The 26194-nt window shown below is 52.5% G+C and overlaps 1 protein-coding gene across 5 annotated transcripts in view; it reads right to left on the reverse strand.

Moving 5' to 3' along the window:
- NR6A1 (nuclear receptor subfamily 6 group A member 1) overlaps positions 1-26194 on the reverse strand; it is a 71061-nt gene that overhangs the window by 8125 nt on the left and 36742 nt on the right. For 2 of the 5 annotated variants that reach the window (XM_085556376.1, XM_085556379.1), the window contains exons 3-7: positions 7773-8003; positions 4458-4513; positions 2935-3092; positions 1861-2088; positions 1321-1575 (exon numbers count right to left, since the gene is read on the reverse strand). In XM_085556376.1, the coding sequence (XP_085412502.1) occupies positions 1321-1575; positions 1861-2088; positions 2935-3092; positions 4458-4513; positions 7773-8003 (928 nt within the window). Of the gene's footprint in view, positions 1-1320; positions 1576-1860; positions 2089-2934; positions 3093-4457; positions 4514-7772; positions 8004-14839; positions 14959-26194 lie in introns of those variants that run through there. The other 3 variants (XM_085556378.1, XM_021543698.4, XM_085556377.1) reach the window with 3 other exon arrangements.

Consider the following 26194-nt stretch of genomic DNA (forward strand, 5'->3'; position numbering starts at 1 on the left):
TTTGGGTGTGCATTCTCCCAGGTTACTAATGACAATTAATGACACTTGAAAAGCTAAATCACAAGAGGAGACTGCAGAAGCATTCCTCTCCCAAGAACACCTATTTTCATCCATGTGCACAGATCTTCTCTGAAGGACCTTCAAGGCGACCAGCTCTGAATTGCCGGTTTCTGCAGGGCGAGGATTCCTCCTTTGTCTCGTTGTCTTACCTCTCGCTTGTATTTATCACAAACTCAAAATGAAACAAACACTTCTCTTGTGAGGCTCTGACCAGGACAGCAGGAACAAAAGGACAGCTGAATGCAGGAACAAGTGTCATTGTGGTTTTCTATGACCCTCAGTGCTCCTCGCAGGAGCTGCACCAGATGCACGATGAATGGCTGTGCAGAGCAGCGCCGCAGAGCAACCTGTCCCAGGAAATGAGACACCTGGGGCCAGCTCCCCGCTCCCCACCATGGGCTCAGCCAGCCAGCGCCTCTGCTTGTCACAACAGATGCACAAAGGAGCCCCCAAGAACCACGAGACGCTGCAATGGCTGAGGACCACAGCAATGTTTTAAATCCCTGCTCCTCAGACATTCCCTGCTGACTCCAGCAGCATCGTGAGCCCAGCAAGGGCAGAGAGCAAAGGGCAGGTGTTTAAAGGGAGGACGGGCAGCAGTTTCTCCAAATCCTACCTGTTCTGCCACAGGATGGTGAGATTGGGACTCTACTACCAAAAGAAGAATCTGTCTGACAGCAAGACTACAAAATAAAATATCCAAACCAAAAAACAACACCCTGACTAACATGATAAATGAAAGGCAGGTTCCTCAGAGCATCAGATAGTCTGTACCATAGAAAAAACAAGAGTTAAGTTGCAACATCTTTGAATTTATCTAATCAAAACAATGAAATAGCAATTAATAATCAACACTGATAATGCAGACAACCAGCTATGCGAACAACCTTTCCACCGGCCCTAAGGGTTTTTAAATAAGGCTTTCTTTCCTATGTGTCAGGGTTACCCAAAGCATTGGTTAGTTTTACCTTCCTCATAAAAAGGTGGCTTGTAGGGCTCTGTTTGGGGACAAGAGCATTGCTGCATGGAATTCAAACAGCCCCACATATTACTGTGCCCTTCCCTGTAGAAGGAATTCGTGATTCAGCACTGACTAACCATGGTGTGCTTTCTAAGCCTGGAGCAACTGTTCCCTAAACACAGAAAAGGAAAACAGCCCCAGGTAAAGTGCCCTGTCCCAGGAGGTGGTCAGAGGACACCTGTCCCATGGCTCCTCATCCCCAGATCTCGCTGCCTTGCCCTGAGCTCAGCCCATCTCACCTGTGCAGCTCGTCGTCAGAGGGAGAGTACTTGGAGGTGACATCGGCAAGGTCACCAAAGATCTGCTTGCTGTAAACAGTCAGCGAGGAGAGCAGGATCAGCTCCTGCCACGTAGAGCTGAGCAGGCAGGTATAGTCCTTGATGGAGAGCTCGCAGAAGAACGGCAGCTTCTTGATCCAAGCAATCTGCCTGAAAAGCAATTCATCCGCCAGACGACACAGCAACGCAAACAGCTCTGCCTGAGTCACTTTATACCTGCGGGCACAGTTAGTACAAAGACAGAAAAACATTAAAAACGTTGAATGACATCATCTGACGGGGAACACGGCAAACACCGAAGGGAGTGGGTGTCACCTGGTGACAGGAGCCACGATGGTCAGCACCCACCCTGACCGGGCAGGGGCTAAGGGAGTCCTCGTGGCCCCTGGGGTCACCCAGCACCCAGACTGGCCACACCACGCAGCCTGGCCCACGCGCCCCAGCCCCAGCCCGGGGGGACGGGGTCTGGCTTGCTGCTCGCCCCGAGGACGCCCCACGCACCCGTCCTCGATGAGCATGGGGGTGCCGAGCGGCTCCAGGTCCTCGGCACACAGCAGCTGGCTGATGAGGCCGTGCGACTGCGGGTCCAGGCTGCGCGGCTGCGGCGCCACCAGCGCCGAGTGCGCCGAGTAGCTGAAAAGGTGCGGCAGGTACTGGTAGTGCGTGGACACCGGCGTGCCCAGGTACTGATCCCTGAGTGCGGCGAAGCCGTTCAGCTCCACGGACCTACTGGAAAAGGAAAAGCTCTTCAGTACAGCCCCAGAACCCCGCCTGACGCATCGAATGTCGCGCCCAGCTCCACCAGAAGTGTTACCAGAAACGGGGAAAGCGAACAGAGTGGAAATGCCCTTGTGTTTAATGCCCTGGAAAGAGCCGGGTGTGCACCGGCTGCACACCCAGCCTGGCTGGCACTGGCTCCACGTGATGGAGGTCTGGGAGCTGCTGCTGAGCTGCCATTCAGGGAGCCAAGCAGAAACCCCAACCCACCTGTGCCCAGCCTTTCCACCCCGGCTTCCTTACAGGGCCAGACCTTAGGACTGTACATTAAGTACCCACACAGACAGTGAACACAAACAAGGCCAAGCTTAAGCTGTGACTGAAAGCAGATGGGATCAGGTCTGAGATTCTTGCTGTGTTCACAATCAAAGGCTGCATCAGGAGGTTTGCACTCACAGCAGCCAACTTTAACATAACACCACCAATTACTAACATAAATGGTTTTATTTTCAGAATCTGAGCACAGTGCAGAGAAAGAGCTTATGCAGAATGAGCAATGAAAGGTGATCAAGTTCTCAAGATCTGCAGAAAACACAAACAATATAAACTGAGGTATATTTTAAATATAATTGTAACTCAAGATCGTCTTCCTTTGCTCACAAACATCTCATTTCCCAGTTCAATTCTCTTCAACCTGGTAACTGTCTTAGAACACAATCAGAGAGGTAAGAACCTGCTGCACGACCAGTTTGCACAAAGATGCACATGCGTGTTTTACCTACATTGACCCCAAGTATCACTCAGGGAAAGAAATCCAAGATTTCTGTAACACCAAATTCTTCCAGAGGTCATTCCCACCTTGAAGATGGAGTAGAAACAGGTGAAGGCTGGTTGCTCTCAGAAACTCCATTTCCAGGGGAACTATGGTCACTGTCTCCGTTGTTGCTCCATGACATGTTTGCCTCTCCCTCAAATTCTTGCCCAGACATAATTCTCTCAATCTCTTCCTCTGATATCTGTCAAACACAGGACACAATGGTTACTTTGGCTTGGAACAGAAAAGCAGAGCTTCTGTTTGCAAACATCTTTTTCAGGCACATCTAACAGGGCTGACCCTCCCACCCCCCTGCAGGTACCACATCCTTCCTCTGCATTTAACAACACACATGGAAAATTCTATTTACAGGTAATCGTGGTGACCTCCAGCTCCAGCAGCACCGTTCAAGTGAGGGGAGCACAGCAGACAGGAACTGACACATGAAAAGATGATGTCAGATGGACGTGGCAATGAGCTGTAAATCAGCCACTGTCACACCGTGAAAAACCTGGGAGTAATTGAGGCCAGTGCATTGGGAACATCAGTCAGGACTGGCAGAGGGAATGGCAAACGGGAGGTGGGGCAGGCTCTGGTTTGATAAAGCAATCAAGAGAGGCAAGGTGATACATATAAAATCAGTCAGGAAAACATTTACAGGGAGACAAGAGCTCCCTATTTTCCTCCAGATAAGAACCAGGTGGCACCTGAAGTAGTAATTGAGCATCTAATACTTAAGTTCTAGACAGCAACATATAGAAAGCTAAAATAGAGTAAAAAAATTGTAACATTGAGTTCACTGTAATATGAAGTTTCAAGAAAGTGCTGGGCATGCTCCTGGAGGAATGTTCCACCTCTAATGGGGAAATGCAACAAAAATTTAGAGGCATTTTTTTGGTTTTTTTTTTTTAATTCTGTGTATGTCCCTTAATGCAAACAGCAGGAAACAGGTTTGTGTGGTTCCAGGCAGGCTGTCTGACACTGCCCAGCAGGGCAGAGCGGTGCTCGCTTGGCTCCTCACGCTTTGGGCTGGGCTGAGGGCTCTTCCCAGGCACTCACACTCACAGAAATTGCTTTCAGTGTTATTTCTATTTTGCTAAAATAAACAGTAAACTTTTAAAAGACCCCTCTTGCAGAAGCCAGCTGGAAATGGCCATCATTTCTCAGGAGCACGGCACGAGCTGCTGTGCTGAATTCCCTCGCGCTTCACAAGGCACCTCTGGACAAGCTGGGCCATCAATCAGACAGACATTTACTGGTGCCCTGCTTGCCACAGCTGAAGGGATTGCAGCAGGCAGAGTGAGATTTACGGGAGGCGTGGAGGGACAGACGTCCTTGTGTGGCTCACAAAGGACAGGGTGCAGCGAGCCTGTCCGTGTGTCCGGGCAGCACCCTGGGACAGGCAGCACCCAGCTCCACCAATCTACAGCTCCTGACAGAGCCAGAGCCCTGCACGCCAGCAGGAGGCACGGCCAGGGGGGATGGAGGCTCCACCAAGCCCAGCCCAGCCTTGGCCAGGGGACCAAAGGCTGAAGGGAACCACGGAGGGCCAGCCACACGTGCTCACCTGGACAGGTCCGATGCTTTTGTTTCTGCCTCCTGGCATGCCATCCTCCCTGATTGCTGAAAGATACAACCGAACCTCAGTGAGGAACACTACTGCCAGGCATTCCCAGAGTACATAAGCAGATACCTACTTATGTTGAAAGAAGTTTTTAAGCATTAAAAGATCCTTATTTTTCATTAAAGAAGTTTATGGAGAAACCTCCAGTGCTTGAGCAGCACACACCACGGTTCTCACCCCAAAAGGCACAGACACATCAACAGGCCTACAAGCATTACTCGAGGATTTTAGTTTCTTCCTGTGCTCCTTGAGTGACAGGTAATGAAGAAATAGCAATCCTTTATCACAATTAATTCCAGCACCATTTGAGAAGTGGCACATGGTAAGGAACCCCATCTAACCCCTGGAAATAATCCAGTGAATGCCCAGGACTGCTGGAAAATGAGATGTGGAGGCCAGCACATCCAACTCCACCACCCAGAGCCAGAGAGACACCACCACAGACACGAAGCCCTGCACTGCTGGCTGCTAACCCTGCTCTCACTTCAGAGGCTCACATCTCCAGCCACCACAGAAAACAGAGGGGAGATGCTGGTCTGACCCTGCTGGTTGTTTGCAAAGCCACTGTTTAAAACTCAAGTTACCACCCCAAGCTGCACAGCTGCATTTCAGAGGGGCAGCCTCATATCTCAGCTGCATTTCTAAGGCTCTTTAATCAATTTCCAGGGAGCTGCAGTGAAATCCAGCTAAGGGGATGAACCTGGAGCATTGCCCTTTCCTCTGCCTGTCTCTGCAGAGGCCAGTGGCAGCCCTGCTCCCTGTTTATCAGGGCCCATCTCTTTCCCAGCACGACCTGGCCAGGCTTGGCAGGAGGCTCTCCCCAGCTGCACGGTGACCTTGCTGCTGCACGGCCTCACCCTGCTTGGCACAGGGGCTGCAGGAGGCCCTCCCGGAGCAGAGAATGGCACAACACTTCAGCAAAAGTTTCTGTCCCAGAAAAGCCACAGCTCAAATCCTCCTCGAGGCTGCTCCTGCAGCTCAGGGAGTGCCTCAGCAGCGCAGAGCAGAGGGCCAGGGGACCTGAACTGTGCCTGCCCAAACCCCAGCCACCGACCCGAGCAATGCACAGCACTGGCTGCTCATTTCCTATGAAAGCTCTTTAAAAAAAATAGCAGCTTCTCACTTTAAAAAAATAAAAAGTAAAAAAAGCTGTCATAGCTAGCTGTTATCCCCTTTAGGTTTTTTTAACTTACTGTAACTACAGGAATTCTGGGGGAATTTTTCTTATTTTCCAAGATATTTTACCACTAACTGTGATTTAGAAGCTTCCCTGCTGCTCATTCCATTATGAGCCCTGGGCATAAATTATCTTGGTCTTTTGATTTCAAAGCATAATTTTAGCAGACAATCGTTTACACCTGCAACAAAATGTAGGAATGTTTTTGCTGGTGGTCCATCAAAAAGGCCTCAAGAATGGTTCCCAAATACAGATGGAATATCATCCTGGTGCTGGTCCTGGCTAGGCTGCATGACAGCCAGTCTCCTCAAAGCTGGTTTTCCTACCAATGCTAAGCTCTGCACCTTAACTGAATTTAAAAATTATGGTATTTAGACCTAATATTGAAGGGATTTTCCAACCCAACAATGCCATAACTTGGGCACCAGGGCAGGAAGAGAAAGCTCCAGAACCCAACACCGAGGGCCTTCAGGGCTGCCTGGCCGTGGCAGAGACACCGGTGGGGAGTGGAATTCACATGGTTGTTGGAAGAAAAAGGAAAGGAGAAAAAGAAGAGAAGAGGAAAAGAGGAAAAGGAAGGGAAGAGAGGAGAAGGAAGGGAAGAGAAGAGAAGGAAGGGAAGAGGAAGAGGAAGAGAGGAGAAGGAAGGGAAAGGGAAGGGAAAAGGAGAAGGAAGGGAAAGGGAAGGGAAAAGGAGGAGAAGGAAGGAGGGGAGCGGGCGGGCGCGCGGCCGGCAGGTGGCGCTGCGCCCCCGCAGGTGAGCGCGGCCCCCAGGTGAGGAACCCGCGCCGCCCCCAGACCCACGGAACACCTCCGACCCCCGGTGAGGGGCTCCGAGCTGCCCCCAGACCCACAGAACACCCCCGACCCCCGGTGAGGGGCTCCGAGCTGCCCCCAGACCCACAGAACACCCCCAAACCCCCGGTGAGGGGCTCTGAGCGCCCCCAGACCCATAGAACACCCCCAAACCCCCGGTGAGGGGCTCTGAGCGCCCCCAGACCCACGGAACACCCCAAACCCCCGGTGAGGGGCTCCGAGCTGCCCCCAGACCCACGGAACACCCCAAACCCCCGGTGAGGGGCTCCGAGCTGCCCCCAGACCCACAGCACACCCCCAAACCCCCGGTGAGGGGCTCTGAGCGCCCCCAGACCCACAGCACACCCCCTGCTCACAGCTCTCCCATCTCAGCCCTGATGCATTTCCTAAGGCAGATCCCGGTGGATTTGCAGTGAATTTGTGACGTTTTGGTGCCGTTCACAGGCGGCTTTTGCGTGAGCGGTGGCCCAGAGGGCAGCAACAGCCACATCCAAAACCAGGAGGTGACACTGCAAAGCCATGAGGTGACACTGGGCTGTGGCCAGCGGGGTGGCCGCTGCCCTGCCTCACTGCACGGCCAGGGCAACACAGCAAAGCAAGGAATCCCTGCTTTTCACGGGTAACAGCAATTCCAGAGGTTAAACACATGAAACAGTGGAGTGAGGAGTGGAGACGTGACACCGAAATCAACCACAGCCCGTTCTTTATTACTAATTTCTGAGTTACTTCAGCCTGTCCATCCTGGAGGTGCCACCACAGCGTTCCATCACCTCTGCACACGTGGGGGTCAGGGGTGGCTGTCCCTTACCCAGACCACAACTGCTCCAGCCAGAGCTGCTGGTCAGGGAAAACCCTCACACCTCACCCGTGGGCAGCAGCTGCTGGTCTGAGCACCACGACAGCAAACAGGTAAGATCCCTTGGCATTCTAAAAGCCTGTTTACCTGCTTTAATTTTTGCCTCGTTAGTAGATTGAAGCATGGAAAAAGCGATCACTTGGCTCAGTGTAAATACAAATATTCTCAAAATATTTATACCTGCTTTCAATTCACACAGCTTTTTCCTCCTTACAGGAATGAAGCAGCTCAGAACTTAGTACATGCGCATGATTTTTAATCCCTGCACGATTTTGCTGAAGTTTCGGGGGTTTTTTTTTGCCGGGAGTTTCGGAGGCAGAATTGCCGTGGGAGGGGCAGCCGAGGGAGGGGCAGCCCCACGGTGGCCCTGTCCCCTCTCGGTGCCTGCCCCGAGGCCGGGTGGCGTTACCTTTGCGGTTCATGCCCATCTGGAGGCACTTGAGCAGCCGGCAGTACTGGCACCTGTTGCGCTGCTTGCGGGACATGACGCAGTTCTTGTCCCGGCTGCAGCGGTACACGCGCTTGTTGCAGATGCTCCTCTTGAAGAAGCCCTTGCAGCCCTCGCAGGAGATGATGCCATAGTGCAGCCCCGTGGCCCTGTCCCCGCAGATCAGGCAGGTTCGCTGATCCACCCGCTCATCTGCAAGGCAAGAGGGAAGCTGAGGAGGAGCCCCCGTTTCTGTCAGGTCGGTCTGACTGAGGGGCAGCCACGGCGAGCCCATAAGGATCCATCCCCAGGGCCAGCCCCATCCTTCCCGTGAGGATCCATCCCATAGGGGCAGCCCCATCCTTCTCCTGAGGATCCATCCCCCAGGGCCAGCTCCATCCTTCCCCTGAGGATCCATCCCCCAGGGGCAGCTCCATCCTTCCCCTGAGGATCCATCCCATAGGGGCAGCCCCATCCTTCTCCTGAGGATCCATCCCCAGGGCCAGCTCCATCCTTCTCCTGAGGATCCATCCCACAGGGGCAGCCCCATCCTTCCCGTGAGGATCCATCCCCAGGGCCAGCCCCATCCTTCCCGTGAGGATCCATCCCATAGGGGCAGCCCCATCCTTCTCCTGAGGATCCATCCCCCAGGGCCAGCTCCATCCTTCCCCTGAGGATCCATCCCCAGGGCCAGCTCCATCCTTCTCCTGAGGATCCATCCCCAGGGGCAGCTGCATCCTTCTCCTGAGGATCCATCCCCCAGGGGCAGCTCCATCCTTCTCCTGAGGATCCATCCCCCAGGGGCAGCCCCATCCTTCCCTTCCCCACTGCCAGGCAGGTCCCCTGGGGCTCTCCCCAGCAGCCTGCATGGACCTTCCTGCTGTTCTCAGCAGAGTGGGACAGAAACTCCAATGGGGAAAAGAGGGTTCTGAAATGTCCCACCTCAGCTGCACAGAGCAGGGTGTGCAAATACAGAAGCCTGGCAGACACCAGTGCCTGTGAAATCCTGTCACATCTCACAGGCTCCAGGGGCACGAGCCACCGCCCAGAACCCAAGAGAACATCGTTACAGAAACCATCGTACAGCTAAGCCACAGCCGTGTGATTTTACTGATCCTTTTCCAAATCTTTGAAAAGCCTTTGGATGACTAAAAATGTAAATTTCAGGGCTCTCCGCAACAGGAGCTGTCACATTAAATTCAGTATTTTAAGACTCTACCACCGCCTGAGGGAGAGAGCAGAGATGATGCTCGTCTCGGTGAGATGTCCAGACAGGGATGACAAACAGAAAGGAAGAAGTAAACGAGAGTGAAGAGACCCAGGCAGCTCACCCAGAATCTCATCACCTCAAACTGCACAGGGAGGCCTAAACCTCACTTCAACCAAGTCAGCTATACTTAAAATAATGCCAGCAAGTTTCACCAGCAGCTCTTCCTGTAGCAGATGTTTCACAGCTCAACAGTTTAACTCCTTGCACACCAGGCCAAGCTGCCCCCAGCTCCCATATTGTGTTTTAACCCATTAAAATCCCAACAGTTGCAAACAGATCTGCACTGCAAAGGCAGGAGCTCTTCAAAGACATTCAGGGACACAGGAATCTGGAGTATTCCAGTATTCTCCATGGGGTTGCTTTCCCAATTGCCAAAGAGGCACTATCCAGGTGACTAGATCACCCTGGCTGAGGCAGGCCCTGAGAAGAGAAAGGAACCACTCATCACACCCTCCTAGGGATGCTGGTTAAACCAGGCTGTCTCTGGTGCTCCACGGCCTGAAGGCAGGGCAGGGCCACTGCCCATGGGGCAGAAACGGCCCAGGCAGGACCCAGGAGGTGGCACGGGCTCTCTGTGGCTGCCTGGGGACAGAGCAGGGCACGGAGCAGGGCACGGCAGCTTCCCGTGCCCCCCATGCAGCCTGGGAGCCAGCGGGGAGCTCAGACTGGGCAGCCACAGCTGCACAAACCCGCGGCGTGCCTGGGGTGCTGCCCACACCCACTGCCCCTCTCTGGACACAGACCCTCCCCAGCCTTGGCACAGCACTGGCTTGTGCAGATGAGCTGAGTCAAACTCGCTCAGCACAACACCAAGCCTGACTTTCCTCATTTAGATTTGAGCAGGGAGTTTTCTGAGACAAAGGCGTTTATCTGCAGGATGGATTTTCGGAGCAGCAGAGAGTCACAGTGAAGTCTTCTCTAGCCTCAGTAAAGCCCAAGCAAGCTGACAAACCAGGGTGCAGCTTCTTACTACTGCAGCACATGTGAATGCAAGAGAAATGAATGAGCCAAATGTATTGGGACCAGAAATTAAACCAGTTTTCAGTTACACAAGCCAAACAAAAATCTAAACCAGCTGCTCCTACTCACAAGCAGCTTTCTCCAGAGCTTAAACCCAGCAGAAACCAGAACCAATCTGTGTTAATCTCTAAAAGGTTTGCCATGCATAGCATGCACATTTGCACCGCTCTGCAAATTTCACTGTTGCAAAACATTAAAATAAAGGGATGAACAAAGGAAACACAGACTTTAAGTGAAGAAACATTCCTGATTCGCACCAAAACATTCCCAGTTTCACACGGCAGACCACCTCAGGTATGTGCTGAACCCAAAGGAATGTGGGTGCAGATCAGGAGTGGGGCTATCTGAGCATCTCTGAAGGGAGGCAGCTAAACATGACTTTGTAGCCACCAAGTGCATAATCTCCACCTTCAGCAATCTGATAAACGCGGGGAGGGGGCCGGGGATTAGCCAGGACAGAGGAGTCCAGTATCTGCAGGGTTTAGCTCAGCCTGAGCTCAACTCCCGGGCCTCCCCCTGCTCCGGCCGTGCCCAAAATCCCGGCCAGCAGCCGCGGCCGGAGGCAGGGCACGGCCCCGGGGCTCCCTCCAGCCGGGCAGCCCCGCTGGCCGCTCACGGAGGGCTCGTTCCCAGGCACGGCTTTTCTTGTTGCTGGAAGAATAGGGCCGTCACCCCGGCAGGGTGGGGAGCACGGGCGATTAAAGCAGGAGGAACCAGAACCCTTCCTCGCCGTGCCCATCTCCCCAGCCGAAGGGGAGATGCTGTGAATGGTCCCTGGCCACGGGAACCGCACACACCTCCAGCAGAAACTGCCCCTCGGCTTTCCAGGTTAGAGCTGGAAGAGCAGCATCACACCCCGGGAACAAAGACAGAGCCCAGGGACCACAGAGGTGCTCCCCACCGACAACTGGGAGATGAAAAATGATGTTCTACAGAAAGTCCTAGGGGTTTAGATATCTAAAAAAACCCTGCAGGAACCACGGCCAGGCCCACGCTGCTGCTCCGTGCCCACGGGTTTGCCGTTCCCGACCTTTGCCAGTTTTCACCCCGCATAATGTGTGGGTGAAGGATGGGAGAGAACCACAGAGAACTTCACAGAAATGGCAAAGCACGAGCAAATCTAAAGCAGTTTTGCACTGAGGGTGCTCTGAAGTCCCCTAACCTTGAAATTTCACTAAAATATCAGAACAGATTTTTAAGTGAATAAGCCCTCCCCCCTCCCTGTCTCTGTCACCTCTCATCTCACTGATTCCTCTGGTTTCAAACGCTACACAAGACAACACAGATTAGGGCACAAAGCAATGGGTAAGAATTTTTAAAAATACCTGTTTTATTTCAGAGAGAGAGCTGAGGAAGCTTCCCCCCTACCCCTCTACCAAATTTTCCTGATGGGTCTTACATTTAACAAACTCATACACGGGATATTCCGGCTTTGTTCTCCCTACCCATTGTAGCAGGGGCCACTAAATCAAACAGTTGCTGCTACGACAAAAGCACTCACAAAAATCTCAACCTCATCTTGAACCCTGAAGATTTTTATGGCTACTCCCTTGCTAGCCCCTCCCCGAAGCCACATTAAAGGATGTATTGTTTTCAGAGGTCATGGTAGGTTTCATACCACATACAATGTAAATTCTCCAAGAATATGATGATGTTACACAAGAATCACAAAAGATGGAGTAAAAAAGATAAAAACAACGCTCCTCACCTATGTTTTATAAGACAAACAGTAAAAGCAATATATTATATTTTTCAAGAATCTGCCTTTTGCCCTCAGCAAAATGAGCAGTCTTAATAATTTTTTAAAGAAAATTCCTGTGAAATTCCAAAAAGAATCCTGCCGAAGCACATAGCAAAGACCCAAACAGAAAGCACTACGGCACGTGAATGAGATTCCAAAATGCACAGCAAATAAACTGAAGCATGGGGACGCAGAGCAGCGCATCCCTGTCACTGCTCCCACCTGTGCCAGCCCTGCGAGCAGCCGGGAGGGGACCGGGCGCTGGCTGCAGGTCCCCAGGCTGCCGGGGGCTCACACCAGCCCTGCACACCCGCCTGGGAACTCTACAGCAATCCAGCTCCCGGTGAGATTTACCTGGGAAACCTGGCAGCGTGCTGGTGCAGCCGCCTTGGGGGATTTTCCATAGTGGGGCTTTACGATGGAAGAGAAACAAAGGCTTTATTTCCAAAAGTAAGGCCAAAAGTGAGGGCACAACCCCTCACCCAAATCCCAGAGCACACGGTGCTGGGATTTGGCCTGCCTGGAAAGCAAGAGGGACAACGAAAAAAGCTGCTACGGGCAAAACTTCCCATTTATACAACAGAACATGAATTTACAGCCAAGAAAATATTTTACAGATGAGAAAAAATTACAGGCAACACTCAGCACTGCAATTCATTAGTATATTTAACATCTTTTCAGCTGTGTGCCAGTTTTTTGCTTCTTGATTAACTGACCCTATCGCAGCCCTCTGCAGCACCCTTTAGCTGGGTTTAAATCTCAAGCTGCTAAATACCAGCTGTTTGGGGAGGGGGGCGGAGGGGGAGATCTCACACATGTGTTACTTAAATCCCAACCGCATCCCACTCTCCTCTCGCCTCTGGTGATGCCTCGAACACAAACAAACGTGTTGGTTGTTTTTTTTTTTTTTTTTCCCTTTATTTTTCCTAAGGATGTTTTTCATTGTCAATTTTTGGTTTCAAGAAAACCATCCTGTGAAATTCAAGCCGCAGAACTGGAGGAACTCCCCCCTCAGTGTGAAGCGCTGCATTGTCCAAACAAGCCCACCCCCAAACCAGGCGCCTTTGCTTCAGGGGCCTTTTTTTTTTTTTTAACTTATAATCGATGAACACAGGGATTAAATGTTCTGTGCGCTGGCCCCTGCTCGGTTCGGCAGCGGGCTCGGCGGCAGAGCCGCGGCCGGCGCACAAAGGGCCGGGGCGTCCCGCTCCTGCTCCCCATCGACCCCGCAGATGGGGGTCCCAGCCCCACGCTGGAGGCGGGCGAGGGCTCCGCGTCCTGCCTGGCCAGCCCGGCTCAAAGAGCAGATTGTGCTGCCCCGGATCAGGCCGGCCCTGGTGAGAGCTGAATAGAATTAACCCTCTGTGAACTAAAACAAAAACATTTGTGTGCCCAGCTGGGAGAAAGGTTAATTTAAATGGACAAGCCTCCTGTAAAAAAAAAATAATAATAATACAGGAGGGGAAAGAAAGAGGAAACCTGCAACCTTATTCCCTGTACTGTAAAAAGATGTTCTACTCACAGAGAGTCTCATTTTAAAAAGCAGCAAGTGAGTACTGGAAAGAAAAGAGGAGAAATGCTACACTAGAGGAATGGCCAGCGCATCTCACGCTGCTCTCCCTTTCCAGTAATGAAATTTCAAACTCACGGTCTTATTCCACCCTCATTCTGTTTCTGCCCAAGTGGAGTTCAATCAAAAGAAAACCCCCATTAAAACACCCAGAAATCATCAGCTGCTCCTTCTCGGCTCGGTATAAATCAAGAGCGTGCAGCTGATGAAACCCATCACCCTTCCCCTGCCTGGGACACATCTCCATTTGCATATCAAAAACTCATCTGTGAAATGCAACTTCTCCCGGGCAGGGGAGCCCCGGCCCCGCCGCTGCCTCACCCCGACCCCGGCCCGCGCCCCACGGGCCGCGCGTCCCGGCGGGCGGGGGCTGCCGAGGGACGCGGGGCGCTGCGGGACCCCCGCCCCGCTCCATTGTGGGGACGGGGAGAGGACGGATCCTTCGCTCCAGCCAGTTGTTGCACAAAGAGTTTGGAACAAAAGCCCGCATAACAAAATGTGCCCGATGGCCGGACCGCAGCCGGGACACGCACGAGGGTCTCGGTCGCTGCCCACGCTCACAGACCGACTCCGAGTTCAGTCGCTCTCTCGAGTGATCAACTTTCGCTGATCCAATTTTAGCAAAATAAAGCTCCGTGCGCGGTCCCTGCCCTGGCTCCAGCGCGGCCGGCACGCTCTGAATTAACGACTGGGTTACATGGTTTGGTTTTTTTAATCGGTACATTAGAAAGCGGTAAGATGAAGCCCTGACTTACCTGCCCTAAAACCTATTCTCTTGGCCCTATTGAAGCTGTCTAGATGTGCAACCACTGAGAAGGATGCTGAATTAAGAAAATCTGGAACTAACCCCACCCCCAGCAGTCCGGGCTGCGGGAGCAGGGCCTGGGCACAACTGAAACAGCGACTTCTCCAGCGTGGGTTGCCAAACACGCAATGTTCTCTCCTGGAATATTTCATCCTCACTCTGAAGGTGAGCTTTGCCGCTGTCTTCAGCCCCAGAGGGGAAAAAAGGCTGCAAATACCGGGGGGGCAGCGCCGGTCCCGGGAGGGCGGCCGGGCGCTACCAAGCGCCTCCGTGACCCCGATACTACCCGTAATTACCGATACTAAAAAAAGCTCCTCCAGATGGTCGGAGGGATTAGGAAGTTTAAAATATAAACACATCGAGCCACAAAACAAACTAATGCCCTTTTTTTTTTTTAATTGCATAATCCTGCTCGCAGCCCAGGGCTGCGCTGCCCGGCCCCCGCGCCCCGGGAGCCGTGAAAAGGCAGGAAAGGGGAAAGCCCCCGCGGCTCCTTGTCCCCGCGGTCCCGCACGCCGCGCCCCGAGCCCCGCACGCCGCAGCGCGGACGGGGCGGCCCCGGCCCGGTGGCGGCGGGGGCGGCGGCCCCGGGGCCCCGCAGCCGCCGGCGGCACCGCCCGGACAAAGGCCCGGCCCCGCTCACCTTCCATGCAGGTCGAGTCCCGCTTCATCCCCGGCCGGCTCCTAGGGCCGCCTCATGGCGGCGGCGGGCGGGCAGCCCGGCTCGGCCATCGCCGCCGCCGCGGGCCGCCCTATGCTAACGACGTGATGTCAGCGCCGCCCCGCGCACCGGCCGCGGCGGGCCCCGCCCGCCACAGAGCGCGGGGCGGCCGGACCGACGGACCGACGGACCGACCGACCGACGGACCGACGGACCGACCGACAGACAGAGCGCGGGGCGGCCGGACCGGCCGACAAACAGAGCGCGGGGCGGCCGGACCGACCGACCGACCGACCGACCGACCGACAGACAGAGCGACCGACAGACAGAGCGACCGACGGACCGACCGACAGACAGAGCGCGGGGCGGCCGGACCGGCCGACCGACCGACGGACCGACCGACAGACAGAGCGCGGGGCGGCCGGACCGACCGACCGACCGACGGACCGACCGACCGACCGACAGAGCGACAGACAGAGCGACCGACGGACCGACGGACCGACCGACGGACCGACCGACAGACAGAGCGACCGACAGACAGACAGAGAGAGCGCTGAGCGACCGGCCGGACCGACGGACCGACCGACGGACCGACCGACCGACCGACAGAGCGACCGACGGACCGACCGACGGACCGACCGACAGACAGAGCGCGGGGCGGCCGGACCGACCGACCGACGGACCGACAGAGCGACCGACGGACCGACCAACAGACAGACCGACCGACAGACAGACCGACAGAGCGCTGAGCGGCCGGCCGGACCGACGGACCGACCGGCTGATGGCTACCGACCGACCAAGAGACTGAGTGACCAGGTCACAGACCGATCATCCAACTGACAGACTGACCAACAGACCAACAGACCAACTGACAGACTGACCGACAAACCGACTGACCAACAGACTGACTGACAGACCAACTGACCAACAGACTGACCAACTGAGTGACTGACTGACTGATCGCTGCCACTGCCGTGAGGCGTGGCCTGGGCAGTTGCCAGGAGGCAGCAGGTGATGGCCATCACCACCAAGCACCAAGCACTGGCCATTGGCCACCAGCCATGACCGCTGGCCACCACTTTGCACAGTCCTTGCCAGGGAAGTTGAGAGCGCTGTTCACTGCGGTGTGAAACAGGTACCACCAACACAACATCAACAAAACCCAGGGGTTCCCAGAATGAAGATAAAAGCTGCCCGGAGCAGCTGTGGCTGTCCCATCCCTGGACATGTTCAAGGTGAGGCTGAACAGGGCTTCGACCAACCTGGTGCAGTGGAAGGTGTCACTGCCCACAGCAGGGTGAGCTTTAAGGTTATTTCCAGCCTAAATCATTCTGATATTTTATTACTCTATGAAAATTATTCATCTCCCTCTGGGACGAACTCAGCCTGGGCTACAGTGCAGCTCATGTGCCCAATAAACTGCCCTGGTGCTCAGCTGTGTTTGATCAGCCCAAAACAATGCTCACACCACGCCACAGCATTTAAGGGAAGGCCCAAGAGTATTTCTGCTGATGCCCAATCCAACCTGTCATCCAGATGTCTGGATATCTCAAAACTGGCTTTTCTCAAAAGCCACAGTTTGCTTCTGTTTCTCTTCCTGAGGACTACAGCACCCAACTGTGCTCTGAGAAATGCCTGGCTTAGAATAAACAAGGCACAGGCAACAAAAGAGGTCATATTTCACTCCATCCCAAGCCTGAAATTTTATTGCTTTCTGGTGACATCCAGCAATGCAAGTAACCTCGTGAGCATGCAGGGCAGAGCTCAGTGGTGTCCTCCTGGCAGCCTGGGCCCCCTGCTCCAGCTGACCCTGCTTTGGCAGGAGATCTGGCCACCAATCCCAAACCCAACCCCAACTCCAACCCTTCCATGATTCTCTCTACTCATAATCCTGTTTTTAACCCAGGATTTCTGCACAGCAGGTGCATTTGCAGGAGCAAACTCTCACGAGCCCACCCTGCACTGCTTTGCTGATGCTGTAAATCTGTGCAGTTTCGTGTCAGTGGGACCCTGGTGGGACTGACCTCTCCTTTCTCACAGGCACCAAACGCGGGCTGGCTGAGCCGGTGCTGCCGCCCTGCAGCGCAGGGCCAAGGTAAGCCAGCCCTGGCTGCACTATTGACACAGCTGTTTGCAATTGTGCTGCTCCCAGAGCTCCACATTCTTCATCCCATGCGAGCCCTGCGCAGGCTCCCGCCACCCCTCAGAGGAGTGTGACCAGAATGCAGAGTGCTTATTTTGTAAAGCTGCAGCGTGGTGTGGACACAGCAGGCTGAAATGAAGCAACTTAATCTCCAGATAACACAAAGTTGCTCCCACAACTGCTGTTCGGACCCAAAACACCAAAAAAAAAAAACCCAAAACAAACCCAAACCCCCTGCCCCACTTCCAAAACTGCAATTATAGACAAAACCTGGCTGGGAAAAATGATAATTGTCCAAACAACCCAAATCTTCCAAATTATTCAAAACTCACATTAAATACACATGGCAGTTTATGCATACGAAATCCTTAAGGGCAGAAAACAATTGCATAGATCCAAAAGTCTTCTGTAAAATCACAGGCCAGCTGGGAATGGGCAAAGGGCAGGTGAAGAGACAGGAAAAAGGAGTTCTGCTGTCTGACCCAAACAGCCATGCAGCAAGTCTGGGCAAAAGGCAAATAAAGTAGCTGGTTCTTATTTTAGCCTGTATCAGCCAATTCCCACCTCAGACAGAACAAACTGGTGCTACTGTAACCAACCCCTAAGAAGTTATAATGACAACAGTTCACGGCAGTAAAAGCCAAAAGCATTGCCAAAAAGTGGGCAAGTGGCACTACTGCCTGCAAGGGATTTATTGTCCTGATGTTAAAGCCATAAGGGACAGGCACAGGAAGCAAGAGGAGGTCCTGCCCCTCTCCCCCTGCTCCCCGGTGATGTGCCATGAGATCATCATTCCAAAGAGAAGGAATTCTCAAAAGATGTGACTTTTTTTCAGAAATATGGAGACAAAGTGGCATCATAAGCCATCAAAATGGATTGAACAGTGCCAGTTGCAGGCCAGAACAGCTCTCCCAGGACACTCTCTGCCAACACCATCACTTGTCACAGCCAATCCCAAAACGTTTGATGAAAGCCCCGAATTTGGGCAGAGCAGGGTTGGCAGAGCTGTGTGGCCCCAGGAGAGGGGCAGCCCTTCCATGAGCTCCTGCTCTCCCACCCACGGCCACAGTTTCATAGTTCCCCGTGCTGCAGCGGGCTCTGCCCATTTTCATGACAATCGGGGCTCTGTTGTGTCCCCGCAGTTTGAGCCATCGGCCCCTTTGTGGCAGGAACAAAGTCCGGGCTGTGACAACAAAACCCAGCACATCCCGGCTGAAGGCGACAGAGCCGGGGCTGCCCCCACACCACTGAGCTGGCCACGCACCAAACCACAGCACCGACGGGCATTTGATTTCAAGCAATGAACAGATTCTAAGGAAATGCCCCACTCCTGGCTTAGTTTTGCTTTGCCCAACAGTGGTGCTGCTGGCAGCGCCTGAGCCCGCACGGGTCACCAGGAACCTGGGAACGAGACCCAGCACCCACAGCCAGAACCAGCCTGGTTTGCAAATATAGCTGAAAAAATGATAAGAATTCAGATTAACGCATCTCAACAGCCTCGGTACTGTGGACATTGCTGTTTTCAGGCACTGCAGTGAGAGAACTGGTTGGAGGTAAACACAGCGTGTACTTTCCCCAAAAGATCAATTCCACTCACTATGGATGCAGCTATTTCAGATAAAAAATTTAAAATTAATATTAAATTGCTTAGAGAATCTGTGGAAGAAACTGCAAGGAATGATAATAAACATCCACCTGATGTCTGAACTGTTCTTGATAATGATTTAACAACAGGTCGGGTAATTCCTCTCCTTCCTGGCATTAAACACACCAGGAGTGTGGTGTTAATAATTCCAGTGAAGGTGGTCACTTGGTGCACATAAAATTAAGCTATTTTCTCCTCCTTGCTAGTTTGATAGGTCGTTCTGTAAATTGAATCCTTCTAACAATTTCTGGTTTTATCTGTTTATTTATATTTTTATTCGCCTGGCTAGCGAATCTGCCATCCCAGACAATGGAGTGGTTACAAGGAGCGTTTCATTGCACCTCGCTTGGTGGGTGACACACAGCAGAGAGCAGCTCTGTGCAACAGAGGAAAAGGCAAGGGGGAGGTTAAGGGCTCCTCAGAGAGGTCGCCTTCAGAGGAAAAAGGGAAAACAAATGGGATTGTAGGCATGGGAAGTATATGGTTTTACTGCCTTAGTGGGAAAGTACAAGAAAGGGGAATTGCAAAGGGAGAAGCTTTACATTTCTATGAGGAGGCAATCGAGTTCCTTTCCCTCCCTATGGGATAGCTCCATCCATTCTCAGAGCGCATCTCCTGTAACTCCCATAACCAAGTCAGGTCACACAGCCTCAGAGCATGTGGGCAAACACGGGGAAGTCCTTGGGCTGGGCCTGGCACCAGCGAGAGCCTCACAGAGCCTCGAGCACTGCCTGGCTGGGGCAGCAGCGGGCCCAGGCTGAGCCTTGCACCCCCTCCCAAGGGCAGCTGCTTCTCCCAGGGGCCGAGATCCAGAGCCCGCAGCAGATGCAGCACTGGGGCTTTGTCCCGGCGTGTCCTGCCCAAACCAGTGCGCCCAGCAGCCAGCGCGGACACACACGAGCCCAAACCTCGTCACCCAAACCAGGCAGAAGGTGATGCTCAGCAGGATGCGGGAACAGAGGAGAGGCCTGTAGGCCAGGAGGCAGAGAGCATCTCCCAGATTTGAAGAGCTGGGAAAAATTCTGTGCATTAAAGTGATAAACTGAAAAGCCAAAGATGACTTTATGCCAGACTTAGACAAACTGCAGTCACACAGATACACCAGCCTGCTGCAGTTGCTGGTGTTTTTAATAATAGCAAAAACAAACCAAGTTTGTTATTATAACTGTAGTTATTATAGTCCTGAACAGTATTTACAAATTTCAGCTTGGTGGTGAGCAGCAATTCTTTTGCATGGCCAGGGAAAAACAAACAAACAGTGAGGACGTTTCCTCAAATTTCAGGTCAGATGGCAAAACAAAGAAGAAAGAACCTTCAGCATTACAACTGCAGCCAACACGTTGTTGGGACTGCAGCAGCTTGGGATCATTAAATGTTGGGAAAGTCCTGTTTGGGAACGTCCTGGCTGCCCCATGCCGCTTGGGAGCTTCTCTGGATCATTAAATGTTGGGAAAGCCCTGTTTGTCCGGGCTGCCCCATGCCTCTTACCGAGCGGCGGGACTCGGCAGAGGGACGGAGGCGGCACGCCGTGACACGCGGAGGCACCGGGCCAGGCGCGGGCTGGGGTCGGGAAACACGGACGGACCCGCGGCCGCGGCTTCGCAGCGAGCGGAGCCCGGCCCGGCTCCCCGCGGGCCCGGCGCTGGACGGGAGAGGGCAGCACCCGACCGGGGAGCGGCGAGCGGCGCGGCGGGGACCGGAACGGGAACGGGGACGGGGACGGGACACCGGGGACGGGACACCGGGAACGGGACACCGGGAACGGGAACGGGACACCGGGAACGGGACACCGGGAACGGGACAACGGGAACGGGAACGGGACACCGGGAACGGGAACGGGACACCGGGAACGGGACACCGGGAACGGGACAACGGGGACGGGAACGGGACACCGGGAACGGAACAACGGGAACGGGACATCGGGAACGGGAACGGGACACCGGGAACGGGACACCGGGAACGGGACACCGGGGACGGGACATCGGGAACGGGACATCGGGAACGGGAACGTCACACCGGGAACGGGAACGGCACACCGGGAATGGCACACCGGGAATGGCACACCGGGAACGGGAATGGCACACCGGGAACGGGGACACCACACCGGGAACGGGGAAACCACACCGGGAACGGGACAGCACACCGAGAACGGGACACCGGGAACGGAACAACGGGAACGGGACAACGGGAACGGGACACCGGGAACGGGAACGGCACACCGGGAACGGGAATGGCACACCGGGAACGGGGACGGGGACACCACACCGGGAACGGGGAAACCACACCGGGAACGGGACAGCACACCGAGAACGGGACAGCACACCGAGAACGGGACACCGGGAACGGAGCTGGGCACACCCGGAGCCGGCCCGGGCTCACACCCGGAGCGGTCCCAGCCCAGCCCCTCCGGGACACCCCGAGTCTCGCCCGGCTCTGCCCAGCGCGGAGCGAGCACGGTGCCGGTGCGGGCCCGGCTCGGCCGCAGCTCCGGTTCCCTCGGGCCCGGCAGCCCCGCAGCACCTCCCCGCCCGGGGCCGCCGTGCTGCAGCAGGAGCAGCGATTTAAAATGTCCCTTTAAGTATTTAATTTAACTTGTTGAAGTTTGTAATCCTATTTTCCTTTTTTTTTTTTTTTTTTTTTTTTTTTACAAGAAAAGGAAAAGCTGACTTGAAATGTCCTTCCAAAATTTACAAAAACGGGAACAAAATTATGGAGGAACTATCTGGTGTACCTTGAGAAACCCTCAGACTTCCCCTTTGTACCCATGTAAACAGCCAAGAATACATCCACGCAGAAACCAGCATATTCCACTGAAAAAACACATCACCCAAACTCCCAGCTTCTGTAAGAATCTCCTGCCAACACCTCAGCTTGGAGACTGAGTGATTTACCATCTACAACCATCTAAAAACAACGATTATTTACTAAGATGAATTCAAGCTTAAATTAAATTGTGAAATGTCAAGATCTATGGAAAATATATTTATTAGAAAGGCAAGGACAATTGAGGATAACAGCACAGGACAACAGCACAGGAGAAATTGCCATGCTCAAAAAATCCTTGTGTAAATTCAATTTCCTTTCTAGAGGGCCTCAAAGCAGCAGGGAGAGGCAACCAGCTCAGGAGAGTGGCACAGTGGCACAGCTGGCCCTGTTTGTCCCCTTTCACTGCCCAGCAGTGCCCAGCTCAAAGCTGCAGAGGGGATCCTCTAGAGAAATGCTTTCATCAGTTTAAGTTTCTGCTGTTGCAAACGTGAGGAAAACGTCCCCATGAGACACACAGGTTGTCCTGGCTGCAAGGTCAAATCTTTGTGTGTCCAGCAGGTTGTGTGAGTTCAGATCAGCACTGCAGAGCAGAATGGTGCTGGGGAAGCTCTTTGTGTCCTGTTCAGTCCTTTGGAGCAGACTGGAAATCCGGGGCATTTCTGCACTGCTCCCCCCTCCTACTAATATTGGTTCCAACTCTGAACGGGGCAAGAGCTGAATCCAGAAAAAAATATATGATACCTCCCTGTCTTCCTCTTGCTAAGCCTGATCCTTGTGTTTTCCTTCTGATAAACTGGATAATTTATGCATCACCTGTCCCAGCATCTCCCAGGCCCAGATACCACCCACCCCAGTTAGCACGAGGTTCCAAATTAAGATGTACATGACTGCAAAGAGCCAATTTTATTAGACAAACACTAGGGGAAAAAAAAAATCTTCCATCCTCCTCTCATTTGTGAAGCCACACAGGGCACAGTATTCCCATGCCTATTCCTGACAGGGAGCGAGGCTGCCCCAGCACAGGGGATGCTGCTTTGGGTGTAAAGACTGAATTGAACATGCAGTATTTAAGACAATTAGGTTTTCAAAGAAACTACACTAAACATTTCTTTCATGTGTAATCAAATTATGTTAAAGCAAACCTCATAATTTAAACCATTCCATTGGTCAGCTCCTATTTGTTTTCCCTGCACCCTCATTTTTGCTCCAGATCTGTCACATTACATTAACACCTTTCCTACTCACTGCCTACAGAAATAACAGCCTTCGACATGCCTGCACAATCCATTTGTCCTGCTCTAATTACTTTTTGACATAGCCTCTTCTGCTGTTATCTTGCCTTTTCTGACCTCTGTCTGTATTAAAGCCATTTAAAACAATCTTTACACTCTGTATCTATTGTGATGTGTCTTATATGATACTGCTGGAGTATCAGGCAGTGACATTTCGTAAATCAAATATTTAAATCTGTGGTAATATGATAATGTACTTGAGGAGGAAAGCTACAGCACAGTGGTAACAGCTACAACTGGCTGCTCATAACACGAGCCCCCAGGACCGCAGCACATTTTCAGGATGAAATTTCTATAGCCACAGAACTGTTCTACATAAGGAAGCTGCTCAAAGATAAATGGGGTTTTCTGTGTACTGAGGAGTTTCCCTTGATTTCACAAATAGGGGGGAAAGCAGAAGAAACTGAGAAAAGTGGTCATCCTGCACAAGAGAACCCAAACAACCTCCAGACAAATTGCAGACAGGAAAAGGATCAGGCACCAACAATGCAACCCATGACAAATCACACTCTTCTTCAAACCCAAAGAAACCATGAGTCTCTAATCCCAATATCCCTCTGTTTTCATCAAGCCCATTCAAAAACTGTGCCCTCATTTTCTTTTGTGGTGATTCACAGATGAGCCTCTAATTACCAGCTACTTCCCCAGCTGAAGCAGCAGAGGATCTGCTCTGTGCCAAGTGTCTGCTTTGGAGTCAAGAACTTTTCCACATGGTGGAACTAATTTTTTGGGTATCAAGTTGATCCCGACGTATGTATGTCTCACTATACAGTCTAACTACATCTTTACATGCTATTTTCCACATGATCCAGCCTCGTGCTCACTTAATTGGTATCTAGTCAATATTTTACTCACATTTCCAGAGATTCCTCAAACCTACATTTGCTCTGGTTCATTTACAGGGTAATTATCCAGCTCACACCAAGTCTGTCCTTCTAGATCCAACCAGTGCAGACACAGGCACAGCTCTGCTGGGAAAGCACAGCTCTACGCTTTGTCTTCCAGATGACAGCACTATAAAACCGACGGGGGACAAAACCAGAGTCAATTAAAATACATTAAATGCAATGCAACAATTCTGTGATTTGTCATAGAGATTTTATTCCTTTGAATTCCTCTGACTGTGTCCTCAGGACATTAAATCCCACGAATGCTGTGGAAAGCTCTTCCCACAACACTTTCCTATGCTCATTTTTCCACTTCCCTGTCAGCAGCCCTGACCACAAACCTCGGCCTCATTAAGGCATCTAAACAGAGAAGGGACCCGTGGCTGCACGACCGGAGCAGTCTGCTGGAAAAGCAGGAGCGTGAGACGATGCTGTGCTTGAGCAGAGAGATGGAAAGGTTTTTCAGAGATGGATTTCCACAGGACATCCAACGGCAGGAGTGGGTCATGCCCACAGGAATGCTGAAACAGTGAGGATTTAGGGGACCAACAGCAACAGGCACCAGACCTGGAGCCAGGGCCATAGAGGCTCCCAAATTTTGTATCTTGTGTGTGAAGAAGCTGCAAGATCCTCTGTCCTGGCGCAGAGCAGCATCTCCTCCAGCCGGTCTGGAGCAGCTGCCAGCAGAAGTTGGGGCCTTAATTCCTCGTGCAGGAACCTCGTGCTCGGAGCAGACCACGCTAGGGCCGTGATTAGTGCCTAACAGATGCCTCTGAATTGCCTGCTGGAGGAATCCACCTCTCCCCGCGACCGCCCGGGGACGCAGCCCCGAATTAGGGGGGTTGATTTCCCCTCATTAAGCCTGTCCTGAGCTGCTCTCTGCAGGATCTGCCCACCGCAGCTCCAGAACCCCACCAGGGCCTGCTGGGCTGGATGGCAGCTCAGCTGAACCACACACATCCTCCTGCTTGGGGCCGAGGAGCGCGTGCAGCCCCGCTCCCAGCACGTCTGTGTGTGCAGGACAGACAGACAGACAGACAGACAGGCTGAGCTGCTCCTGCCAACCACGGACATAAATCCTCCACAGCACAGCACAGCGGGTTCAGCCCCAGGGATCCTCCACACCACGAGAAATGTGAGAGGGTTTGAGAGGAAACGTGTAAGATTCGGATTTGAAATTAAAATCTTCTGCCCCAACAACAGTGCCTGGATTTCTGCATTAAATTTTTGACATTCCAATGGCATGATACGTTCGAGTTGCTCACCCAAGATAATCCCACGTGGGTTTTTTTAGGAGTTAAAAATTAAAATCTGCATTAGGGTTTTTATCATATGTCTTGGAAACAAGGCAAATAGAAAACTCCCAGTGTTCACCACCAGGCATCTTATCAGCAAAACTACGGGGGCTCTTTGTGCTGTGTTGTGATGACTTTGCAGCACACGTACTCCTGAAAACAGCCCCCGCTACTCACTGGAGACACCCTGGATGCTCAGAGCCACAGATCTCCCCATGAGGTGCTACACTGTGTGTCAGAACAGCCCAAATCACACTGAGCGAGTTCCTGCACGGATTTAGCAAAGTGCACTTGCACTACGTCTGCAGGGGCAAATGGAAGATGTTAGACAAGGGACACACTGAGGTTATACACACTCAGTATTTGGGTAAATCAGGAACTTATGAGTTCTGCAAATATGAATGTCACTTAAGAAAACAGAACATAAATACCCACAGGGCAGCGACCCTCTTCTTTAAAGCAAGAGACACCCAGATTTTCCTGTGTGAGTCTTGCCAAAGACTAATTACAGTATTGCTTGTTATTTGTAACAAAACATTTTCCTTATGCCCTGAGACAGCAGTCACAGAGGAACCCGTACACCCTCACCTCAATACACGCTGTCCTGTAGGATATAAAGCACCCTGATCTAGTCTCATCCACCCACTAAATTGCTGCAAAGTTTGCTTGCATGTATTCCCTGCAAGTGCAGGAGAAGCTGCTTTCTGCACTGGCAATGCAGCGAGCAGGGTGACAGTCTAACATGGTGTCCTGCTGAGATCCAAGAATAGCAATGCCTTAAAAGGCAGCGATGTTGAGATCACAAGGAAAAGAGAATTAGGGCACAGCTGTGGAGTTCTGTAGGCTAAAACATAGACTCAATATGTCAGAGAAAATTAAATCACAGAGCTACATGTAATTTCTAGTCTCATTTGGAACTTTGCTGTAGCTGTGCAGAATTTGTGCTCGGGTCATACATGTGAATCTCTGCGTTTCTGCACACAGAAATAAAGCATGAAATTAATTTAGAAAGAAAAGACAAAAGGAGCTGTGTGCCACAGTAACACAAACAGCTATGTTTGGAAGGATGTGTACATGCTACTGCAGCTCACACACGGTTCTGTGGGCAGTTCTGCAGCCAGACAGCAAAGCCCCAGACCAGCCTGGGACACAGCCTCACCTGCAGCACAAACAAAGGTAAACTGACCTGACAGATCTGAAAAATGCCTGTTTTCCTGTGGTTGTCAGATAAGTGAAAGGGACCCTTCCTCAAAACTGAAGGTACAAAGTGATAACAAACTTTAGCATAGGCTTTCCACCTGAAGATGCT

The sequence above is a fragment of the Lonchura striata genome, chromosome 17 (assembly GCF_050655825.1).
Source record: "Lonchura striata isolate lonStrDom1 chromosome 17, ASM5065582v1, whole genome shotgun sequence".
Classification (NCBI taxonomy): Eukaryota; Metazoa; Chordata; class Aves; order Passeriformes; family Estrildidae; genus Lonchura; species Lonchura striata.